General features: G+C 40.5%; 1 protein-coding gene and 1 long non-coding RNA gene across 5 annotated transcripts in view; one reads left to right on the forward strand and one right to left on the reverse strand.

The window, feature by feature from the left end:
- The window catches only part of EFEMP1 (EGF containing fibulin extracellular matrix protein 1), a 65,718-nt gene extending 41,083 nt beyond the window's left edge, over nucleotides 1-24,635 (forward strand). For all 3 annotated transcript variants that reach the window (XM_074989488.1, XM_074989486.1, XM_074989487.1), the window contains exons 5-11: nucleotides 8,478-8,600; nucleotides 13,415-13,534; nucleotides 16,549-16,668; nucleotides 18,396-18,515; nucleotides 21,105-21,228; nucleotides 21,354-21,549; nucleotides 23,412-24,635. In XM_074989488.1, coding sequence (XP_074845589.1) covers nucleotides 8,478-8,600; nucleotides 13,415-13,534; nucleotides 16,549-16,668; nucleotides 18,396-18,515; nucleotides 21,105-21,228; nucleotides 21,354-21,549; nucleotides 23,412-23,570 — 962 coding nt within the window. In that variant the 3' untranslated portion in view covers nucleotides 23,571-24,635. The remainder of the gene's footprint in view (nucleotides 1-8,477; nucleotides 8,601-13,414; nucleotides 13,535-16,548; nucleotides 16,669-18,395; nucleotides 18,516-21,104; nucleotides 21,229-21,353; nucleotides 21,550-23,411) is intronic.
- The window catches only part of LOC142010904 (uncharacterized), a 120,421-nt gene that overhangs the window by 38,835 nt on the left and 56,160 nt on the right, over nucleotides 1-25,426 (reverse strand). The window contains exon 3 of one of the 2 annotated variants that reach the window (XR_012644915.1): nucleotides 1,372-1,484. The exons of the other annotated variant lie outside the window; for it this stretch is intronic. This is a non-coding gene — a long non-coding RNA (uncharacterized LOC142010904). Of the gene's footprint in view, nucleotides 1-1,371; nucleotides 1,485-25,426 lie in introns of those variants that run through there. 2 annotated transcript variants of the gene reach the window in all.

The following is a 25,426-nucleotide window of genomic DNA, read 5'->3' on the forward strand; positions in this document are numbered from 1 at the left end:
ATGCAGCTGTTGATTTATGCACACCATCATCAGCTAGAATCAGAGGTGAGATTAGAGAACACACAGGAATAAAGAAAGTATACTGGCAAAGTACAAGACAACATTAATTGTGGGTTACTGATCTAATCTGAAGTGGCTCTGTGTGTGTGCGCATGCACGCATGGGTGTGTTTGTGCATCACAAATGGAAAGGGAATATAAATATAGTCACCAGATGCTAAGAAAGTGGTAGTGGTCAGGGCACCAGAACACAGTGGACAAAGGAACCACAGCCCTCCCAGTTTTTTAAGAGAGAGGGCCTGGTCCATCTACTTTTTGCCATGGGCCCAGCCCCCTGTTTCTCTTCCCCACAAAGCCTTGTGCCCAACCATGCCAAAAGCTGGAACTTAGTCTAGGTAAAAGCGGTTCTGCATCCAGGAGCCCAGGCAGCTGTGAGAAGCCATGGATCATCCTCCTCCCTGGGTGATAGAGGGGCAAAAGCTGCATCCAGCCCATTTCCCCACCTCACAGACTCCCCACCCAGAGCAGGTGGAAGGTTTGCAGCTCCCCACAGCTACTCAGGCAGCTCTTACCGTGGCCCTTCAAGCCTTGAGGCCTTGTTCCACCCATGACCAGAAGCTGAAGCCAGGTCTGGGTACCAGCGCAGGCAACTGTGGGAAGCCATGGACCTTCCACCCGCCTGAGCATGGGGTGCAGGGGGTGGGGACATGAGCCAAGGGCTTCTCTTGGGACTTTCTTGGACCCGCACCTACTTATCCCTGACTTGGTTCCAGGGGACTTCTGTAGGGCAGGGTGAAATGGCAGGGCCATGGAGGGGGCGTGGTCTTGTGGACTCCCCATTTCCAGGAGGACTCTGTCATTCCCAATGGAGATTGATTTATACATTTCCCAGGAGAAACACTCAAGGAAGCAAACATTAATATGATGATGACACTGAGTTCTGAAAAAAGAAGATGCAGAGGAAATAGATGCCCAAAAACAACTCCATAAAAGTACATTTTTCCTATTGTAAACAACTCCATAAAAGTACATTTCTCCTATTCTAAATCCTAATATTCCTATTCCTAGTTTCTCATCATGACAGTATCCAAATGCCTTCCCATAGCACGCTAAATAATGTGACTAACCTCCATTGTGGGTTTGTTTCTCACTGCCTTCGCAGGGAGAGAAGTGTGTCCAGTGGGGTGTTTTGATTTTGATTTTGAAAATACAATTTATTTATACACACACACGTGTACTCACATCACTATATGCTTGTTCGAGAAGGAAAGGTCAAAGAAACACACCTTGTACTCAAAACAGAAGAGCTGTGATGATCTTTAGGTCCTTTGGGAGTTCATTCCACAGGCCTCGGCCATCCCACGAGAAAAGCCTGACTTATACAAACCGCATTCCCTCAGGATTTGGCTGTACTGGTTTTTTTTTTGTTTGTTTGTTTGTTTGTTTTTTGGTTTTTTGTTTTTCCCCTGGAAAAACCCCTTTTTTCTGAAAAAAAAAAATGAAATAAAATTTTCACACAGCCAAGCAAGGTAAGTTTAGATAAGATGGCTTTTCCCTCAAAATAATTACTCAAGCTCTGTGAATGACTCCACACCCCCAGCCCTCCCCACACACACACACACACACTTCAAGGTCGAAAATGACTGTGTGTGAACCAAGCACAGGTATTGTTAACTTTATTGGCCTCCAGGGAGGCTTCCATTATGCCCAGGTAGGTAGTCACTCTAGTCAGCATTGTGAGCTCTCCTGCCTTATCCCAGGTGACCCAAAGATGCCCTACCCCCATACTCCCTCCATGCAAGCCTCAGGAATTTTAAAAGGCTGTCCCCCAGGTAGTCAGCCCTGTGAGCTCTGCTGCCTTTTTAACCCAAGTGAGCAGAAACCACTTTGTGCTCCCTGCAAGTCCTGTGAATTTCCAAAGCCATTTCCTTCCCCCTCCTCTACCCCGTGGCACCCTTGCACTACATCTGCTGGATTTCTCTACCCTCATGGCTGCTGCAAATTAGTCTTCCAAGGTTGGCTATTGCTCCAAAACGGCTCCTGCCTGGAGCCATGCTGAGCTGGTTAAGTAGAGCATGAGCAGTAAGTTTTTTCACAGGTGCATGGGAAATAGAGGATTTGATTTCACATTCCCTGCGAGAAAAGGGTTATAACAGAGATACAGACCAGTGTAGGGCTAAAATAAAGGAGCTTCACCAGTCATACCACAGAGCTTGGGATGCAAACAAGAACTCTGGGGCTGCTCCCCATACATGCCAGTATTATGAGCAGCTGCATGCAATAATGGGGGTGCAGCCCATGGCAGAACCAAAGAGTCCTGAAACGAGCATTAATGACAAACCCAAATCTGTTAGGCCAGGTCTACACTAGGTCTGTTTGTCTGGAGCTTTGCTTGCTCAGGAGCAACAACACTGCTAGCCATGTAATCATAATCACAGGTTAAATGTGCCTTATTCCAGGAATATTATCAAAGAGGTGAAAGTTTGTAAGTGGTTTAAACAGCTTTCCTCCATTTTTTGGCAAAGACTAGAATGCTTAAGGTGACCATATCTCCCTGTCTCAAATACGGGACAGGAAGACATGGAGGAGGAGGGCAGCTCCACCAAGCCCCAAGGAGCCAGGAAGGAAGCAGCAGCCACCGGCCCTCCCCCAGAGCTCCAGTGAAGTGGCAGGGACGAAGCAGCTGCTCATGCTCCCTGGCTTCCATGAGGCTCAGGGAAGTGACTCCAGCAGAAAAGGTCAGCAGGGGAGGGCCCAAATACGGGACAATTCATCCTTTTTAAAAATAAGTCGGGACGCCTTTTTTGGCATCCCAAATATGGGACTGTCCCACCTACTACGGGACAGATGGTCACTTTAAGCATGCTGACTTTAAAACTGATAACAAGCAGAAATGAAAAAGATAGTGCAAGAGTTAGGCCTTTATTTCAGCTGTCAAATTGAGAGGAAATATATGGTAAATATTTGGACATTTGCAAAAAGGGCAAACACTGAGAATTAATTCAAACTGTTGATAGTTTATTTTGTATTGAATCTTGTGGTCAAAATTATTTTCATTCGGTATGTGAAAGAATCCATCACTTTTTCCATAGCACCACCCAGAATCTGCCACTGGTGATGTTCTAAGATCCCCAGAGCCTATACAAACACAGAGTTCAGCTGGGATTTGTAAACTAGAGATCATGAGTTTTAAGGAATTTGTTTTTTTAGCCTCCAGTTTGTGTAGAATGCCAACATTACAAAGTCCTTTCACTAGACTGTGTCAAGTTACAATAAGAGATTCTAACAAACAAGTTAGATGATCAAATGATAAAGCAAATTCTAATTTAGTTTTATGCAATCTTGGTCACACGCAACTTAATTATAGTCAAGTGCATCTAGATGGTATGAAGAAAACAATGAAGAATGTCAGAAAAACACAATAGTTTGTATACTTTAGTATTCTATGTTCAGTCTGAGTTAGAAACTTCATTGAACACTGAATCATATACACAATTTATATACACAAAAAACTGCATTAAAATAACATTACTATGATGGTAAAGTTAAGCCAGAATTTAGTTACCTGGGCAACCTTCATTTAGTCATCTTGTGTGTGAGAGAGTAGTAGTATTCTTGCTTTATAGATTGGGAATTGAGGCACACAAAATAAGGTCAAAATCATCCACTAACTCTGGGTGCTCAACTTAAAATACCTACTACCTGATTTTTTCAGAGTACTTAACATTATATACAGTATTTATATGTTCAAATCACAGCTGTATTGGCTTCATTTGTAGCTATAAGTGCTGTGCTCAGAACTTTTGCAAATCAGACCACAGGGTCTCAATTTAGACAGTCCAAAAATGAGAAAGACAATTAGTGGCCAGTTGTGAAAAGTTTCATTTAAGTGATTTGAGTATGATCATGTAAATTCTTTCTGGTAGAAGCAGGGGTTCATGTCTGTGGGGCAACATTCAGCTGCTTTTAGTATAAAACACTTATTCTTTCTCTGATCCCCTGCCATATGACTTATTTGACTTAAATCCTTGTACTCTGGGTGGTGCCTGGGTCATCTACAAGTCTCCTCCACTTATTTACACACTGCCATATACACTACACATTTTCCACCCGTTTCTCTTGATCTACACACCTCCCAGCTATGGCCCCACAAAGTCATGGACCTCCTCCTAGAACTAGCCAAGAAAGTCATCCATCACTTAAAGAGAAGGAAGCTGGGAAGAGGGCACTCAGCAACTGCAGGGCATTTTTCTGTCTCTTGTTTGCTCACATCTCAGGCAGAGTTAGTCTAGGCTGCATCCACTGACTCCCTGGATGCCTTTGAAAAGCAGTGAGCGCTGTCCAGGGTTCCCCACTCAGGGTCCTCCTCAGGATCCCTCATTTTTGACCTAGTAACAGAGAGTAAGCCGTGCTAGTCTATACACTATCAAAACAAAAAGCAGTCAAGTAGCACTTTAAAGACTAGCAAAATAGTTTATTAGATGAGCTTTTGTGGGACAGAGTGGGTCCGTCCCACGAAAGCTCACCTAATAAACTATTTTGCTAGTCTTTAAAGTGCTACTTGACTGCTTTTCATTTTTGACCTGTTTGTTGTCTCAAGAATTCAATTGTAAGCCTGGACTTTGTGCTCCCTCCTCCTTATCTGAAAGGTGAGCCTCCCCCACATTCAAGCCTTAAAGGGAACTAAAGAAATTAAAAATAACCTAATAAAATCTTCTGATGGAAAAAAACACAATAGTTTGATTTGCACAGCATAACACAGCTAGTCTGTTTCTCACTTCTCAAAAATTTTCAGGAAGAAGGGGCTTCCAGAAGGAGCGCTTCCTTCTGAAAGACCCCATGGGGGCCACACTTCTACATGTCGTTTTGGAGTCCGGAAGAGCGTCTTCTGGACTCCAAATCACATGACCTTATGCTAATGAGGCACTAGAAATTTACATATGTGCCTCATTAGCATATTTCAGGCCATTTATTAGTGTGCCATTTTCAGAGAAAGTGGCATGTGTAGGAACAGCTCTATTTTGTAACCCTGGGACATTATATTCAGAGTTACAACAAATATAAATAAAGCGAAAAACAAAGTTAAAATTTGAACGCTTCAGACCACACACAACACAGTAAGAAAAAACTAAGAAATCCCAAAAGGTTAGGTTTAGTTCACCTCACTCTCAGTAAGTCTCTTTGCTCATCAAATCTGCACAATTTGCTGAGTCCAAAACCTCTTCCCGCCACTTGATTTTAGAAGCCCTCAGCTGGAATCCATGCAGCCTCTTCCTTTGCTGCGGATCACTGCTGGACAGCCAGCTCACTGATTAACCAGTCACTCAGTTAAGTCACAAGTAAACAGATTTAAAGAAAACTCTGTTACAAGAAAATACAAAAACTGAGACTAACAAAATATAAATAACACTTTTCCCATTACTGTGATCCTCGATTTAATGGACCCCAATTTAACAGGTATTGGAAATAACATAAACCTCCCCCCACTCCCAACAATAAATAAATAAATGCCAGTGATTCACCAGAGCCACCAGGGCTGGAGGAGCCACCACTGCTGCTGGGGCCGTCAGGGCCACTGCAGCAGCTGGGGCCTCCGGGGCTGAAGGAGCTGCAGGGGATGCCGTGGCTGGAGCCACCACATGCTCCCCCCACCAGGGTGGGGAGCATACATGAGTGCCACCTGCCTGTGTGTACATGCCACACCCCAGTGAGAGGAGTGCATGGTGGCTCCTCTGGCCCCCACTGGCTCCTCCAGCCCCAGCAGCCCCAGCCAGTGCAGTGGCCTCAGAAGCTCTTCTGGCCCCAGCAGCCCCAGCCAGTGGGGTGGCCCCAGAGGCACCTCTGGTCCCGGTGGCCCCAGCCAGTGCAGTGGCCCTGGAAGCCCCTAGTGGCTCTTCCAGCTCCAACAGCTCTGATGAGTCACTGGCATTTATTTGTGTGTGTGGTGGGGGAGGGGTGCTGTGGCAAATACTGTACTGTACAGTAAGCCATTTGGATTTCATACCCTTTCAGCATTAATGGACACCCCTTTCCCCCACCAGTCCATTAAATTGAGGGTTTACTGTACTAGATTTAAAGAGAAGTTGATGTATCGCACTAGTTGAGAAAATTAACTGGAATCTTGTGGCTAAAATCAAAACACACAATTAAAGCAGAAGTTATTTTTCCCTCCCCGTTTCCCCTTCTTGCAATTAACATTCTCACATTCCCACTTAGAGGGTTAACAACATCCCTACAAAGTGCTGCAGAGTGAGGGACACAACCTGCTTTCTGCTCCTGAGTTCAGCTTCTCCCAGCTCACACAGAGCATACAGCCTTAGAACAGCAGCTGCCCTCACTGCCTGCCCTTGTGGAGTTTGATCCTAGCAGCAGAGACAGAACCTACTGAAGAAGACCCCAAACTACTACACCTAATTCTGCAACCTTCTGGGTGCAAGTGGTAAATCTGCACATTGCTTCTTGACATATCAGAGGTTAAAGAGAATAATTCCCACTCCCCCTTCTTCTTGTAATGACCTTTTCTGTACTTGAAAGCTGTTAACATGTCCCCTCTCGGTCTTCTCTTCTCCAGACCAAACATACCCATTTTTTTTTCAAAGCTACCTTTATATGTTATGTTTTCTTTAATTCCTTTTGTTGCTTTTTACTGGACTTTCTCCAGCTCATCCATATTTTTCCTGAAATGTCCAGACAAGGGCAGAACTGGACCCAGTACTCCCATTAAAGCTGAATCAGTGTGGAGTAGAATGGAAGAATTACTTCTCATGTCTTGTTTTCTACACTCCTGTTAATACATCCCCAAATGATATTATGATGTTTGTTTTTCTTTTCCAGAACTGTTACACTGGTGACTCATATTTACCTTGTGATCAACTATGATCCCCAAACCCCTTCCTGCAGTACTCCTTTTCACACACAGTCATTTCCCATTTTGCACATGTCCCATTTTCCTTCCTGAACGTGGCAGTTTGCATTTGATCTTGTGGAATTTCATCCTGTGTAGTACAGGCCATTTCTCCATTTTGTCAAGATCACATTGAATTTTAATCCTATCCTTCAAAGCAGTTGCAACACCTCCCAGCTTGGTATCATCCACAGACTTTATAAGTGTATTGTCTATGACATGATCTAAATGACTGATAAATATATGATCACATAACTAAGGACTATCATAGTGCATTTGCACAACGGGGTAGATTCAGCTATACAGACAATATTAATTTCAGCATTTCCTAATCTGAGTGCTTTAACTTTACACATTTAATAATGTTCTTTTAATGTTCTTTTTTGTGTGACTACTTTCCTAATTTTTTGTAAAGAACAAACCAAAATTTTATCATGTGACCTCACAGTGATAGCCACATGGTTCATCAGCAAGATTAGAATCCTGAGATGTGCAGCACAGATCTCTGCCTCTTCACCTAAAAAGTAACAGATAGTAGTAGCTTATTTAAATCTGTACTTGGACCAGCCATACAGAAGGCTGAGACGTTTTGCCAATGGATTTGTGACAAGAGGCACTTACCTCTTGAGTGCCTTCTTACAGTTGGGTGCAAACCTGAATCTTCTCCCTCGCTCTCTGCTCCTGTCACCCACAGCCTGTTGGCTGTTGAACCTTGTCTGGCAGGTCTTCAGTGGCCCAACCCTCTCGCCAGTTCACACATTGTCAACAAGTAACAAAAGTTCAACAGGGCCTATGGCTGTGCTCCTGGTGGTATCTGTGGTCTCTGTCCCTGGCTGGGTAAGGAGCCGTGCCCTCTTTCTCCCCAGAGACTCTTCACCTTTAGAGTCCTGTGATGTCCCCAGCTCTCCAGCTGGCTCACTCCATCAATTCAGTTCCCTACCCATGGTTACAAAAGTCAACAAATGATTAGCCCTCTGCAAGGTCTTCAGACCCTCTTGAGCCCTTCAAATGCCAGCCCTGCACTTGGACTTCTAAATTAAACTTGTCCCCTTTTCAGAACAAAAAAGGGTCACCAGAATTTTTTAATATGCACAAAACAACATATTTTTCACTAGTCTTATTCTTGAAAACAGTTGAAGCATTGTGGCCTAAAGTTTCCAAATATTCAAACTATGAAGGATACAAAATTTAAGACAATTTAAGCCCAAATAATTAACATTTGGCAAAGCTGTAAGCAACTGAAAACAAGTCTTACAGCGGGGAGTGTCTGGCAACATTAAAAATAAGTGGTGCTACCAGTCCCATCTCTAATAAATTCCCATGGACACAAACTTACTATTGGAAATATTTTACAATATAATCTGTCAGATTTAAGAACACTTAAAAACCTTTGTTTTAGTTACCAGACCTTGCTGCATGTTCTGTAAAGAATAAACCCTCGTGCAAAAAAAAAACAACTGTTGAATGGATTTGAGGCTTGCTGTTTTCATTTAAAGCATGGTCTGGAGCTGGGTAAAAAAATTTAAACTTGAAGCAATGTTTCTGACTAACGTTGTGTTTTCTCTTTTATGAAGATATCGATGAATGTGCAACAGGAACCCATAACTGCAGAGCAGATCAAGTATGTGTCAATTTAAGAGGGTCTTTCAGCTGCCAGTGTCCCTCAGGTTACCAGAAACGAGGGGAACAGTGTGTTGGTAAGTTCTGAGCTAGCATAGACGATGCCATTGGCTGTCAAGGCTCATTTGCAAACATTATGTGGAATTATAAAGTAATGCATACAATTTAGTAAAATGATGAATGAAAAGTGAATAATCTCTAATAAATGGAGCTGTATTTTAATGTTTTAAGCATATTCCCACGTTCTCCAATATGCTCCCTGTTCACCACATGTGGCAAACACATGGTGAATGGAGCTGCAGATTGTGGCAAACGTGGGACGCCTCTCTGGCTGCTCCATGCATGTGCCCCACCACATGGCAGCAGGAGTGGAGGCGCTCCTCCAAACCCAGCCCAGCTCCAGCCCTGGGGCAGCTCTAGTGAGTAGCCTGGAGGCAGGGAGGACAGTGCCTGGTGGGGGTGCCTGTGATGGGGGGTGGCGCCTGGTGGTGGGCAGTGCTGGGCGGGAAGGCTGTCGCAATCCATAACATTTGTTTTGGACATCACTGGCATATTCAATACTTTGAACTGAATGTATCTGTAGCTGTATTTATCACTTGTGTTGGAGTAGTTCCCAATGGCCTGTGACACAATTCAGAACCAAATGCAACACTGAGTAAGATCAACAGGAGGCTTTCCATTGACTTTAATAAGAGCTGGATCCAGCATTAGAGGCTGAGACACTGTTCAGAAACATAACATGACCTAGTCCCTTCCCAGAAGAGTTTACACTCATAGTGGAAGTTTTAGATCTAGGTGTCTGGTCTGAGTGACATATCAGCCACTGTTCTGGATCCTGAGAACCAAGAGCAGAGGCTGTAAACTCTGAAGTACTAGCATAATAGTAAGCCCCAATTCATGAAGGACTATGACTTAAAGCAATGGAAATTTTGCCTTCCAAGCAGCCACAAGATTAGGTCATACACTTGTCACATGAGAGAAAACTGGTGTAAAATAGCAGAATAAAAGGCACATCATTAGCTGATGTTTGTAAACACTGGATAAGACACAGCATGGCTGGAAGTCACCACAGGCCCTTGGACAAGGTGTGAGAGGGGTCGGCTCCATGCCCTGGAAGGGGCAGGGCCTATGGCAGTAAGCCTTTAACACTGCTCAGACCGCGACACTGGGCTCCGCCACTCAGAACCACACGAAGCAGCAGAGCAGTGCTGCCACGGCATTTCAAAGGGGCCCAGAGCTCTGGCTGTCACCTGCCAATGTAGCAGCAGCGGTGGCTGGAGCTCCAAGCCTCTTTGAAATCCTGGGCCCCTGTGCAACTCCCTCCATTGTTGGGCTGTATCAGACAAGAGGGAAAGGCCTTTTTATGTTCTCAATATAGAGACAAAGCCAAAACTGATGGTATTGTCACAAATTGCAAGATCCCTCATATGTGAATAGAAGTCACACTTTGATGAGAGAGGCAGTCTTCCAAAGAGCAGGTTGGGAGGGAAGAAAGAGCAGTATCAGCAGCCATTTAAGTGGATTGCTACATTTCTTTATTTGGTAAGGAGGACATACGTCTTCTCTTTAGGGGCCTGATACAAAGCCCATGGAAGTCAATTCTCATGGACTTTGGAGCAGACCAACAGACTTCTGTTTATAGCGCTCCTTACAATAGTTGCCAGTTTTCTGTGTGGGACTAGGATGGATATTTTGGTATATAGGTAGAAGAATGATTTTGACAAGTTGTTGATTGTTATGAAAATAGTTATGTTTTTATTAGCTGGTAAGAGCAGGGGAAGCATATGCCCATTGCACAGGAACTCTTTCATTTCAACAGAATTAGGATACAGTTTGTACCTAAAGGTCTACTGTAACACTGAAAGAAAAGAACCACCATGATAAATCACTAAGACTGTGTTTATACTGCAGAGCTATGTTGGGATATCACGGTATCCTGAAGTAGCTACTCTGCATCTATGAAACTTGCCCAGTATTTCAAAACGCCTCAAAATAGTGCAGTATTTAGAAATTTGGCATTGTGTAAACAGTGCCAAAAGCCAAAATAGCCTATTTCAAAGTCAACTCAAAATAAGACACATAATTTGCATAGCAGAAATTGTGTATGTTATTTGAGTTAAGGGTGCAGTGTAAATGTAGCCTAAAAGTCAAAATTGTGTGGGTATATTTTAATTTACATATATGTATGATCTCTAGAAAGGAGAGTTTCCTTTTCTTACATCCTCCCATGTGACTTTCGTCAGAATATAAAGAGCACAAACACAATGCTTCAGTACAGTCAGCAATTCATAAAACCACTCCTTTGGAACTTTATAATAAGTAAGCCAAAAAAATTCATTTGGGGCAAAACCTTGATAAAGACTCTGATCCAGGGAGGAAATGTTCCTTTAAAGTTTGAACAGAATTGCTCCAGATTTTTTTCTAGCATGAAGTAAAATTGAAAAAAAAATTGACCCTTTGCTAAGTTTTCCCATAATCTTTCATAAAATTATGCAAATGGTATAGTTTAGTCATTCACATGAAACTACCACTGATTTAGGGCCTGAGCTTGCAAATATGTAAGCACAGGAATAACTTTAAGCACAAGCATAGGTCTGTGGAACTCGAGGTTCAATGTCTCTGTGACACTAACTATTGTTAAGATTGCCAAACACTATCCAATCTAAGCCTGGCTCCCCATCATTCATAACTGCCCAAAATTCTCAGGTTTTGGACATGAAAGTACAGGTTGTACCTCCCTGGTCCAACACGTCGGGACCTAAGTGGTCCCAAACTAGGGAATATGCCAGACCAGGGGAAGTCAGGCCTCCAGGCTCACCTAGGGGAGACTCCTGCTGGCTGCCAACAGCTCCATGTCACTTGTCTGCCTGTGGAGGTCCATGCCCCAGTCTGGCTCCCCACAGCATGGAGTTGATGTTGGGGATCCCCAGCGAGGCTCCCCAGTGCTGCGGGGTGACTGCCACAGATCCCTTCCCAGCCAGGCTCCCCTCAAGAGTTCCCTGCCACCATAGTGCTGGTAGGGCTCCCAGCAGCAGGGATGTCAGTAGGGCTCCCTGCCACCAATGGGAGCAAGTGCGGCTCTGGGCAGCTGAGGCTCCCTGGTCCAGCAACATCAATGGTCGTGCGGGATCACAGATGTTACCAGATGAGAGAGTTTCAACCTGTACCAAATTTTTGAAAAATGGGGTTAAGTAATTTTTGAATATGAACGTTAAAAAATTAACAATTTCCCTATTTTAAAAAAAATCTTTAAAAAACTATATACAGCAGGGTAGGAAACTCTAAATTTGGCATGAAAACAAGAACTGCCTTTCATTGTGGCTACGTCTACATTGGGGCAAAACTTTGAAATGGCCATGCTAATGGCCAGATCAGAGAATACTAATGAGGCACTGAAATGAATATTCAGCACCTCATTAGCATGCCACCAGCCGCAACACTTCGAAAGTGCTGCGTTTCGCTCGCACGTGCTTGTCTACACGGGGGTCCTTTTCGAAAGGATCCTGCAAACTTTGAAATCCCCTTATTCCTATCAGCTGTTTGCGAGGTCCTTTTGAAAAGGACCCCCCGTGTAGACGAGCCTCACATGAGCGAAACACGGCACTTTTGAAGTGCCACGGCTGGCAGCATGCTAATGAGGTGCCAAATATTCACTTCAGTGCCTCATTAGTATTCTCCAATTTGGCCATTAGCATGGCCATTTTGAAGTTTTGCCCCAGTGTAGACATGGCCTGTGTTCCAGTGAAAACTGAGATTTATTTGATTGAGTGCTAAGCCTTTTAGAGATCATGTTCTGTACATGCACCCACTTCACAGGGATTTCTTTGGCTAAGCTTCCAAGGTCACATGTAAGGAAGATTCTCCCATGCATGGATGGGTAAATTAGCTGTATGGTAAACACTGTTCTACAGATGTAGGTGGGCTGGGGAACAGGCCTACAGTGCCTGTGGTTTGACCCATGCATAGCTTCAAGTGTGCTAAGAGGTTAAGGTAGGACTGTTGAACAATGTTTGCAGATGGAATATCTGCTCCGCTGCTCCTTAGGAATGCTGAAAGTGGAAAAGGCAGGACGCTCTACCCCAGAATTATGTCCAGTCTGCAGGGAACATTAATAATGCCTGAGCTAGCACTGGCTCCTGTCATACAATCTTACTCCTTCTCTGGAGTCAGAAAATGTAGCCAGGTGCTGACAGCCAGTGGCTAAAGGAAACTGCTGTGCTGTATTGCCTAGGAAGAGACAGTAGGGAGTGAAGGGAGTCCTCTGAGTAGCAGGCCAAGTCCTGTGGAGGGATGGAGCACACTTTCTTCTGAAATCCCAGCTCTGCACTTCCTTTCCAGCCTGATCCCTCTCACTTTACATCCCGGTTGCTCCCATAGACTCAGGACAAATAGAGGGTTTGGAGTCTGAATTGCTAGTGGACTTATAGAGGTTTAGCATTAAAGTGTTACTAGGTGTACTGCTGTACAAGAGCCATAATTACTTTCCTGGTCAAGAAATGTTCAGGAAACATATTCTAAGTTACAAAACCAGAATGAGGCACGTGGTAGGAAAAAAATAACAACTTCAGATCAGTACTACAGTATGGGTATGATTTAAACACCAAATAAAGGATAGTGTTTATATGTGCTGAGCAAATGCACTCATTGTGAAACAGATTTTAACAATATTTAAGACATAAAGACAAGAGAAAAGCCACACTACTGCTACCACTGAAGTCAAGAGAGGAACTTTAATGGGAGGAGAATCTTGCTGCAAATTAGCTTCTCTCTCTCTTCATTGAATCAGATCCACTTACTCTGTTTGTTTGGGCACCCAGTGACAACAGTGAAATTCTGTTATGACATTTAAGCTAACATTTATTACTGTTTTTTTTTCTTGTTGTGGTAACAGATATAGATGAATGCAACCTCCCTCCATACTGCCACCATAGATGTGTGAACACTCCAGGTTCCTATTACTGCCAATGCAACTCTGGGTTCCAGTTAGCAGCCAACAATCACACTTGTGTAGGTAAGCGCTTTTCTGTATACCCAGATGAACCAGCCCCATGGTGACAGATGACAGCTATGGTCACATTGGTAGCTCTCCTCATCACAAGTCACCAGACAGAATATTTTGACATTTGTCATGCCTTCCTAGTCTTACAGACTCTTGGAACTGGTCAAAGGAACAATCTGGAGAAACACTGAAGCATTGGACTCAAAAATGGAGACATGGTTCGAAAAAGGATTATTTTTGTGGACGATGAGTTTGACAATTTGGTCACGTGGAGTCAGGACTCACTGGCAAATCTTAAGAATGATTCTTCTCTCAGTTACACTGGTTTTCTGTTAATGCTCCATTGGCTTTAATGGAATTACTTCTGCTCTACAGCAGTATAATTTAGATCAGAATCAGGCCCTAAAACTGGAAATTAGTGGAAGGAATATCATGTACTTACAAGTCAGGTTAATTCACTTGCAGCATGTGATAAGTACACTGATGAAAGAAAACATGTCCTGGCATTTCAAGTGGGAATCCTTGGGAATCGTATTAAATATTAAAATGAGTAGTTTGGAGCATGCTGAGGACTAGTCCCATTGTAAATAAATTGCTAAAGGATGCCTCGTAACTGAGCCATAAGACCATTAATGAGTGTGATGTGGTTACAGGATTTTTATTGGAAGACTTAGATATAAGAAGAAGGAGAAAGGAGGGCATTGGGTTGCAAGCAGGTTTGCCTAATGAGGTAGAAGATATAATCAACATGACTTTTTCTTTCAGTAACTTCTTGGTAGATGGATGTTATTTCAAAAGTGAAGCAGATAAGAAAGATGATTTTCCAGAAGCCAAGAATAGATTTATTTCCATTCATGGCAAAAACTATTGTCATTTCCCTGAAGTTACATGCAGTTCATAACAGAATTTATGAAGATGGAAACTGGTATTACTATTTCATCCACGGCTATTGTGTGTCTTCAAATTAAGGAGTAGAGGCGGGGATCAGCAAATCTGTTTTTGCTGAATATGACTAACCTAAATTGTTGTATGACCCATCCTCTTCTGGGGGCTGCAGTCCTGGCCCCACTGAAATTAATGAAGTTTTTCCCATGGACGCTGAGTGGAGCCAAGATTTTAGCCAGGGTATGGCAGATCTGGGAATTAAATGGGCCATTGAAATGTACGGATGCTGTGACTGGCAGGGAAGAAGTTCACCAATCACTGGGCCCCTGCATGGCAGAAGTCTTCCTTCTCCGGTTTCATAACTGCCACCACCATTCCACAGCACTGCCATGTGACATGCTATATACAAACAGAGGCCTTGGCCATGGTATTGAAATGCCACAGAAGATAAGTTACTGCTAATTCTACAATGCTTTAGTTGTAACTGCAGATGGTCTTGAGGTGGTGTACATCATAGGGAGTTGCTGTTCCCCCGAATGCTTCCTATCCCCTTGCTCCCCTCTACCACTGCTGAGTCAAACAGGTCTGCAACAGGGGAAGGGCAGAGGTGGGGTGGCTGTGAAAACGAAACCACCCTCAACACACTTTCCCATCCCCAGATCCCTTTACAGGTACTGACCCAGTCAATTTCCCACAAAGATGTGACAAGAGAGAGGAGCCTACAGCTTACAATGAATCTTTCTTCAGATATTTGCATTACTGTAGCATCAAGAAGTGTGAAAGGTCCTCTACACACATCCTTCTCCTGACTATTACCAACACAAAAGTACAACCTGTTTCTCTGCAGAGGAAAATTTACAAATGGCTGATTGCCACATAATACAGCAAAAATTGCAAACTATTGTTTGCTGTGGGTATATCTGTTAGCCCTTATACCTAGAACTCCTATTGTACCACTGAAATCCACAGTGGATACATTTGTGTAACAACTTTTGCATCACTTGAGAGTAGCTGAACTCTATACAGGCATACAAAAAAATGTATTGCCTAGTGTTTCTAGTATCATTGTTTTCACAAATGTCACTGCACTTTTATCAAAAAGAGTTTAACAGTAAAAAAGAATTCATAATCTTCCCTCCCCATCCCAATCTTAAACATATATGAGCTAAATGCTTTACTCCCTGATTGAATTTTTTGTTAATGGTTGATATCTGTAGACATTATGATCATAAAGGAGTGAATTTTGTCATTTGTATTAGTGTATTTGCAGCTGAGTATTTGTGGCATTTTATATCCATTTTAAAAATGCATAACATAAAAAAATTAAAAAGTTCAATAATGGTTGCAGCTGACAAAACATATCAAGATGTGAATGAAAAGTATTTTCTCTTGTGTTCCTATTCTGTGTACACTAAATCTACATACAAATTGTTCCTATTCTGTGTACGCTAAAAATCTACGTACAAGTTGATACATATAACTAGTCAACAGTATATAGAAAATAAATATTAAAAACAGGGGTGGAGGATGCCAGTTCTTGTATACAACTTTTCACTGAAAATTCCTCCTTTTTCAGACTACAGTATCCACCCACATGTTCTTCAGAAGGGCATCTCATGGAAAGAATCTAGCATCAAAAAAGTTCTCTCCCCCAATATAGTTTATGCTTTAGAACTTTGCAAAACTCTCTGCTGATCTCAATGGCTCATGTTATAATTGTAATGGAATTTAAAATAAACAATTTTAAGAGTAATAAATAGCTCAGATAAATCTTGACTACTGCATGCTGAGAGGTCTTATCAGTATGAGTTCCTTATATCAATTATTTATAGCCTTGACATTTCATACCTGAAAAAAAGATGCTGGAATGTGGAGTTTAATGGCTGCACTAAACATTTTTGGGAGAGTTCATTACACATTAGAATAACTCTCATTCCTGAAAAAAAAAATTCCAGTTTTTCTACAAGGAAAGGAAAGCACAAATATGACACTTTTCCAGCAACTCCATAATTTTTATTGATATATTCTTCTGAGCTTTTGCAAAGTGATGGACCCAAAGTAAGGACTAATCTACTTGTTCAGCTTAATTATAAGATACAAAGAATGAGATGTGCATGAACGTATGTAACCTTTCCTTTCAGACATAAACGAATGTGATGCCAACAATCCATGTGCACAACAGTGCTACAATATACTTGGTTCTTTTATCTGTCAGTGTAATCCAGGATTTGAGTTAAGCAGTGACAGAATCAACTGTGAAGGTAAACTAAACTTTGTATGTAATGTTGTACTAGAAAGATATTCATACATGATAACTGCCATTTTACTGATTCTGCATTTTTTCAGAGAAGGCATTCGGTGAATTAAGGGGGATGGGTGGTTCAAGTCAGACTGAGGGTGGGTACAATTTGCAGCCATAAAATTAGAAATCATATTTTTGTGTAATCACCCCCAGGCAGACTCAAACCTGGGACCTCTAGTGCTTAGTGCATAAACATCTACAGCTGGCACTAAAAGCCAGCTGGCTCTCAGCTAAAGATGCAAAGGAGAATAATTCTTTTTCCCTGTAAGTGATCTGCGTACCTCTACATAGGACAACAAACCACATCTGGTAGGTGTGTGGGTTACTTTTGCACCGTGCCAGAATGAGTTGCAGGCACAAGAGTGAGTAGATACTCCTGTATTCAGGTCGATTGAGATGCTGCTACTCAGACGGGAACCCACAGTTCAGTTGCAAGTGCAAAATTCCATGTTTCAGGCAACAAATTGGGTTGGGCAGGGGTGCACACTCCTGAAACTAACTTGAATGTCGTTTGATCTAATACAGATGCTCATGACAAAAAAGAACTGAAGGCAAACCTAAACAAGGATAACTCTGGGTGATGTAAAATGGTTTTAAAAATCTTCCTATGAAGTTGATTACAAAGAAACAACAGTTGTGCCTTTGAGTTGGTTGTATACAAGTGGCTGTATAAAAAAGCATACAATCGCCTAATAATTATACAATCAGCACTTACTTTTCTCTGTCAAAGCCCCACTCTTGACCTCTAAGCAACTTTGGAGACATGGTGATTTCACATTTAAGATTCCATCTCCTCACTACCACCTTTCGATCCAGAAAGGCCTTCTCTATTTAGCACTGCTTTGCCACATGGGCACAGTGCCATTTCAAATACTCCCTCAATCTAGTCTTACTTTCACTGAAGGCAGTTGAATTTTTATCATTTGTTTCACAGAAAACAGGACCAAACCTTAAGCATGATGTCTCCAAAGAGCTCCGAACTGAAGAGTAAGGGATTGAGCTCTGGACTTCAGTATGATAGGACACATTACCCTAAAATCAAGCTACCAATTCTGTTGACTCATTTTTTTCCAGAAATATAGCATAAGTTGTTAAAAAAAATTAAATTCCATCCTTATTTGCTTTTGCTGACAGCAATCAATTAGGCAAAATTACAAAAGCAAAAAGAGAATGGCATGCATCCAGTGCTGTCTGAAGGGAGAAAATGGCCCTTATCCCCTTCCCAAGGGCAGCTCACATTGATTACAGCGGAAGTCCAAGTTACATACATATGTGAGACCAAAACATTTTTCCTGGCCTAAATAAACAAAGCCAATGCTTTGATCAAGGGAAAAAATCACAGTTTGTGACCCTAGAAAAATGTAGAACTCTAAAATTATTTTCCGAAACCTGTTCTGAATGCTTTGTGATGTAATCTGTTTCCTAGAGACTATTTCTTAAATAACTGGCTTGTAGAGATAATTAAGTATAATTTTCACCAAAAGAATTAGCTTCTTTTGATGACAACTTGAAGTTACTTAATCACAGCATTCATTTCAGATTTTGGAGAACTTCCTTCTTTCAGATTGCATATATTTTCCTTCTGTTAAACCTAACACACAATAATTGTAAATTAACTTATTAATACTTCCTAAAATGAGACAGGTTTTGAAGATAATAAATTCAAGCTATTTTGCTGCTCTCTAGATATCGATGAATGCAGAGCTTCAAGTTACATGTGCCAGTATCAGTGTGTCAATGAACCTGGAAAATTCTCGTGCATCTGTCCTGAGGGATACCAGGTAGTAGGAGCTAGAACATGTCAGGGTAAGTGTATTTATCTCAACATTTAAACTACTGCTATATTAACATTAGACTATGAATGCATATTGTATGTGTATGTGTGTGTGTATCTTTTGTAACAGGACTATCCATATACTAGAATAAGAGAAGGTATATTGTTTGTCAATTGCCACATAGCTTGCATTAGTTGTATTTTTTAAAAAAATCCTAACATTTCTCTTGGGATTTTTATGACTTTAGAATACAATTTTTAAACATTGGTGTTTAAAGTTAGATTCCCTACAGCCATAGTTAGGCACCCAAAGAGACAAAATGAGAGTAAATACCTCTGAATATTAGGGCAGTTGTTCAGGTATCTAAATGTGGATTTAGATCAGGTGTTCCATATTCCAGACTCCTAAGTCTCATCACACCAGAAGTGAAAGATGACTGTTTTCTCCAATAACAGAAAGATGTGTGAGGAAAAACAAATGTAATGTATCAGCATTCAAATCAGTTTTCTTTTTCTTCCACTACTACAGTCCTGGTGGGGCTTGTGTCAAATACAAGAAGTGATCTCTCTCACCAGGGAAAGTTTGTGAAATCAAACTATATGATATAATTACAAGAGGTGCACTTTATATAAGCCAGAACACTGCTGAAGTCTTGATCTTCAGAATTTAATAATTTTGCATATTATTCTCAATAAACAGCAAGGAACTAGTACAAATGGGTTCTCTGTCACTATTCTGAACCTCAGCAGTAACTTCATTCCTGAAATCATAACTGAGCTTCCATTCTAAATCTAAGAAAATCTTATTTTGCAAACTACCTTCTACCAGAAATTTCTCATACAAGTTCTCATCTTAGAATAGGTTAGTTTTGTTTGTTTGTTTTTAATTAGAGTTTACTTTGAGGACATATCTTGGAGATTTTGTTTTAGTTTGGGAAGAGAGTTTTTTGGCTTTTTTTTTTCTTTTAGAAACTTATTTACTTCAAGAGATTTGGTCTAGAAATTTCAAACTTTTTTCATTCATTTTTCTAAAAGCTAATGAGCCCTTTTGAGTATTTTGAGGACAGCTTGGTGATTCATTTTAAAGGCTTATTTGTTCGTAATATTTGGTGATTTGAAAACTTTGATTTCTTGTGGCAAAGATTGTAAACTCAGCCCTTTAGACTTGTTTAATCTCTTGTTTGCCATTTTCAAGTGCCCTGAACATCAGTATTGACCACATGTGCAGAAAGTGCATTAGTTGATATTTCCCTAACATCCCAACCCTTCCCATAATCCAGCTTTCCCCTTTCCTGTACTTTTTCTGCTCCAGACATTCTGAGCTCCACCCACAGTTCATGCTCATAACTAGCCATCAGGAGGGTCAAAGAGTGGTGGAATTTTCACTCCCTTTCCCCCGCCCCTTGCTCTCTGATATAGCAGCTCCTCTAGCACCATTAGAAGTTTCTCCTGCACTTTTCTGCATTCTGGTGCAATAGCACAGCAGGATCTGCTCCTTGCTGTCTGGGAGAGGACTTTCACTTTCTGCAAAAGGAGCAAGTATAAAAGGCAGGGATTAGGGTTAGCGCTTCACACATAACATCTAGTTCCATCAGAGAGACAGAATCTCTTATTATCTCTGATGATTTAGAGTCTTGTGGCATAATTACTTCCCTCCCAGTCATGCAAGACAAAGATGATTTGATGTTTGCAGCTTATTTTAATGTACAGATGTAGGTAAGGGTACACAGGGGCATAAAGGCTGGGAGAGTGGAAAAGGAAGTCATAGCAAACTGGCAGGACCACAAGAAACAGATGGGTAGGGGCAGGTGCCTGGAAATTCAATAAAGTAGTGAGGTTCATTGAGCCACTTGTGGCCCTCAGTGGGTACAAGGAATGTCCCAATTCACTGTCTGCGAATAACCCTGTCAGTGCTAGACCATAGACAATTCCACTTCCCCAGGATCAATCTACCACGTCTTTCTGCCACACACACTCAATCTGCACAGTTCTAGTGCTCTAGGCTGTGGGTACCCTGGGTCAGATTTGCACCTGTCTTTAAATGCTTTCTATAAAACTGAAGTATACTTTCAGGCAAAAACTTTGAGAGTTGAAGATTACCAATATATCCGTTAAATAAAGCCCTATCAGTAAGCATGTTTTATATATATGTAACAGAAAATATTCCATGGAAAGCCATGACATCCAGATGAGGCCCCCTACACTAAGCCTGACCTTCTACTGATACCCTCCCTTTACCTGTAGCCCCAAAATCTTCCTTCCAATAACAAATGGCTCAACAAGCTATATTGTTGTGAACTACCACTCCTAATACAGCAGTACATTTGTACTGCAGAGTATAATTTACTATATTTCTTTAGTCTATTGGATATATTCAATAAATTTAAACCACGAGTCAACTAGATAAATATATTCAGTTTCTGCATACAACAGTATATAACAAAGCCTTAGAAGGGTGTGAAGTGCAGAGGTGTTGAGTTTCCTCTGTGCAGAAGCAGGAGAGGTTTTGTTTGTTTGTTTTTTAAACTAAAACACTCCCTGTAGGTTTTTCATGCCAACTTTGCATTCCATCTACATTTATTTAGATTGGGAATTGATATGGTTCCTTCCTTCCTATCTAGATATAAATGAATGTGAAACTACTAATGAATGCAGAGAGGATGAAATGTGCTGGAATTATCATGGTGGATTTCGTTGTTACCCAAGAAATCCTTGTCAAGAACCCTATGTCCTGACATCTGAGAAGTAAGAAAAAACACACATAGTTTGTAGGATTATCCTTAACAGGCAGCATTACTAATAACCACTGAGAGAGCATCTTGCTAGTTTGCACATGAAAGAAGTTTGATCCACTTTTGTTTGTTTTTCAGTCGCTGTGTCTGCCCAGTTTCCAATGCCATTTGCCGAGAGCTGCCATACTCTATTGTGTATAAATACATGAGCATCCGTTCAGACAGAACTGTGCCCTCTGATATCTTCCAAATTCAGGCAACCACTATTTATCCCAATACTATAAATACTTTCCGAATTAAGTCTGGAAACGAAAATGGAGAGTTCTACCTGCGTGTAAGTATTGTAGAGAGGCAGACCAGTGCCAGGGTGCAAATATAATTGACATACATGTTGAGACAGGCAGTGCTACAGTGTTTTGCCTGTTTTTCATACCCTTAACATCAATTTTGCTCTGTAAAAAATGGTATCTTAACATCTTGTATTTATTGTCTCCTTATAATTTCCCTATGTCTACACTAGTCCTCTCCCCTTTCGAAAGGGGGATGCTAATGAGACTCAGTATGCTCAGTTGACAAGTATAAAAGATGGGTTTTTCCTATTAGCCCTACAAACTCAGTCTCTGATCTGAGAATCAAGCTGAATTCTTTCCATTCATTGCCTCGTTACTGACAATAAGGTTGAGCAAGACAGAGTAATATTACAGGAATTCCATGTAAACTCATTGTCTTCAAATTATGTTCCCTTTCGGAAGAGGGGGTATTCACTGTAATCACCTTGATGAACAGAGAAGGGCTATAAAGACCACTGTTGTCTTCAGAACTGTAGAAGCCCAATGGCATAGTACAACAAAAACAGCTAAGAAAAGAGTTCCTTGGTACAGGAAAATTAACTGCTAGACTGTTGGTTTCAGGCAACTGAGGCTATGCCTATACAAGACCAAGAAAGTCAACCGCACATATGCAACTTTAGCTACACCAATTGTGTAGTTAAAAACTGATGTATCTGCATTTGGAAAACTTCTCTGTCTATACAGGGGAAGGCTGACAGGAGAGTTTCTTCCTTCAGCCTCCCTTACTCCTCACATCTCATAAGGAGTACAGAGTCAACTGCAACCCCTAAGAGCTCAATTTCATATATCCAGACAAGATGTGCGAAATCAACCCTCAGCATGTCGATCTTCCATGGTATTATAGATAAGTCCTAAGATATGGTTTAGTGACCTTCTGTTGTTAGGACTGAAAGAAGCCCCCCAGTGTATTGTTCACAGCTGATGTTCAATTATGACTCTTACATAGCAAAGTCATGCTGAGCCTGGGAAGGAGAAGGTGCCCATTATGGTGTCTATAAGCATTAAGTCTCTGAAAAGGGTAACATCTGAAATGGAGGGTGCCCCTTTTCTTCAACTGCTGAAGTATACCTAACATAGCTTATGAAAATCTTTATGAAAAGATGCCTTATGTTTCATTCTGTTTCCCTGTCTAGCTGTGCTAGAGTGGTCATCACTGGCTCTCAGCTATTATCTTATAATATATTTCATCTACATGAAATTTCTCTTTGCTATCGTAAAAACTATCATAGTCTGGGATCTAACCCCAGGCTACATTAAGGCATGGGCACAATAAAATCCATGCCTATAGCTCCAGCTCCTGCAGTCATATGATGAGAACAGAATCTAAGATTTCATTAAAATATATGTAACATGGTATGGTGGAGCAGTAACAATACCACAGCTGAGGTTGGAGCAAAGGTTTCATTTTGATGGGGCATGAAGTATTTTTCAGGAGTATTATAAATTTCAAGAAACAAAACATAGAAATTTGAATTCACATAGAATTTGACTGTTTCATGATGATTTTCTTTAGACTTACTGGATGGATGCAAATGGAGTAAAAAGATATCAGAAATTACTAGTGTTTTTAAAATATTTGAAAGAGGTCTCACCTTTCTTTGGTCTTTTCCAAAAATTATTTATAAGTTCCTGAGATCAGTTTTTTGCCTCACATATTACTTTACATGTCCCATGTATAATCATCAAAACTAGCTGTCATATAACCATAGCCATTTTAAAGTGTTTATGTTATGCTTGAGTTATGCTTAGATGATGTTGGAGGAAAACATTTTACAGTGAAACAACGTACATAGGCAGTGTCTAGATGTATTAAAGGATGAAACTATTTTATCTTTGTTTTTTTCAGCAAACAAGTGCAATAAGTGCAATGCTCGTACTGGTGAAATCACTATCAGGACCGAGGGAACATATTGTAGATCTGGAGATGCTGACAGTCAACAGTTTGAACTACCGTACAAGTTCAGTGCTAAGATTAACAATAATAGTGGGACCTTATTCATTTTAGTTATTAACCTTTCATGGGCACCTAAAGCAGCCAAAGAATATTATCTTAAAGAAAGCACTTACTATTTTATTTATAGATTTTGCTTTTTTAAAAGATTTATTTAGTAAATCAATATCTGTAATCTACACATTACACTTGTAATTCAAAATTCATACATGTGTTCCATATTATAATGTGGGTATTGTCATTTTAGTCTTTATACAGAAAGTCTTGGCTTAAATATTGTACTTCGATAAGACAGGTATATATTACACTTTTTCCACAAGAAATATATGCTTACACTATTTTGTAAACCTTCTCTGTTTCTAGCCAAGTAGGTCATACAAATAAATGCAATCACCTGTGTTGTTTATAATAGATTTTAAGTTCTAGTACAATTACAATGAATCTCAAAAAGGTGATATAGTGTTAATGATATACAAAATTAGCTATCAGATTACAATGTATTCTTCCTCTTAACTGCCTTGTAAGAAAGGATAAAGGTCAATAAAAATTTATTTCTTTAGACATACATGCTATCAAGTTGTTTTTTTAATCTGTTTTGGGGCAAATTTACATTGCAAATAATATGTTGCATTGGATGTTTCTTAAGGATCTGATAATAGAAAGACTTTTTAAAAACATAATATACAGTATCATTTAATCTTTCAAAAATGGGATATGATAGCAAAACTTCTCCAACTGTAAGTGAACTCTCAAAGGAAAATCATCACACTGAGAAATATTTTTGTACAAATATTTCTTGTAAGAATATTAGTTATAAGAACACAATTATTAGTTTCTGTTCAGAGGAATACTGCATTTCTAGACACAATTTAAGTGCTACTCTTCCAGAAATACAAAATTGCATACTTAGAATTCAGCATATATGCTTCATTATTAAAATGACCTATTTCAAGCAATTGGTTCTATTCCTGTTTTCCATAACTTGGATTTTTGAATCTCATGTACAGTGTTCATACTAATTCAAGAATTAATACATCTTCCTCTGTAATATGTATGACTTTCTCTTATTTCTCGTTTAAAATGTAATCGTTTATACTTTGGTGTACAAAGTTTTTTTTTTTAAATAAATAACTATCTCTCCTATAGTGAGTTATTTAGTCTTTTAAGTCTTTTAGTCTTATACCAAATAACTGTAAATTGGCCAGATTCTCAGCTGGTGTTAATCAGCACAGATCCACTGACTTCTAGAGGGGTATTCCAATTTATATCCGATTGGCCCAGAAAGTCTTCACCCATATATTATTTCAGTTCATAGAAAACCAAAAGGGGACAGTTTATTGTCATGAACAAGAGTAAAAAGCTAGCTTTCTAACTGTTGTGGAAAGTTTTGCATAGATTAACTTAACATGCAAAAGTTGTAACCAACTAACCCAGTCAGCTGGGATAACATATTTTTCTGGAGGTCCCAAATCTTTGGAATGAGATACCTATTAATCTTAATCCTGCCCTGGATAAGGGCATCCAGGGGGATAAAATTCAGCACTTCTCTGGCACATGTCTATTAAGTCTTATATGGTAAATAGAAAAGAACATTTCACTGTTTGTTTTTATTCTGAATTTTTAGAAGATGGGCTGAGCATATTTGATTCGGTTCTCCTTTAATTATTAGTAACTTAGGTTATATCTATGCTACCAGATAAATTCGGTTTTATAACTCTGGGTTTTATAAATTCAATTTTGAGTATCCTCACATCCCACAAAGTCCACACAAAGGCTACGTCTACACTAGCCAAAAAATTCGAAATTGCCATGCAAATGACCATTTCGAAGTTTACTAATGAAGCTCTGAAATACATATTCAGCGCCTCATTAGCATGAGAGCGGCCACGGCACTTCGAAATTGACGCAGC

This window comes from Carettochelys insculpta, chromosome 3, assembly GCF_033958435.1.
Source record: "Carettochelys insculpta isolate YL-2023 chromosome 3, ASM3395843v1, whole genome shotgun sequence".
NCBI classification, from domain to species: domain Eukaryota; kingdom Metazoa; phylum Chordata; order Testudines; family Carettochelyidae; genus Carettochelys; species Carettochelys insculpta.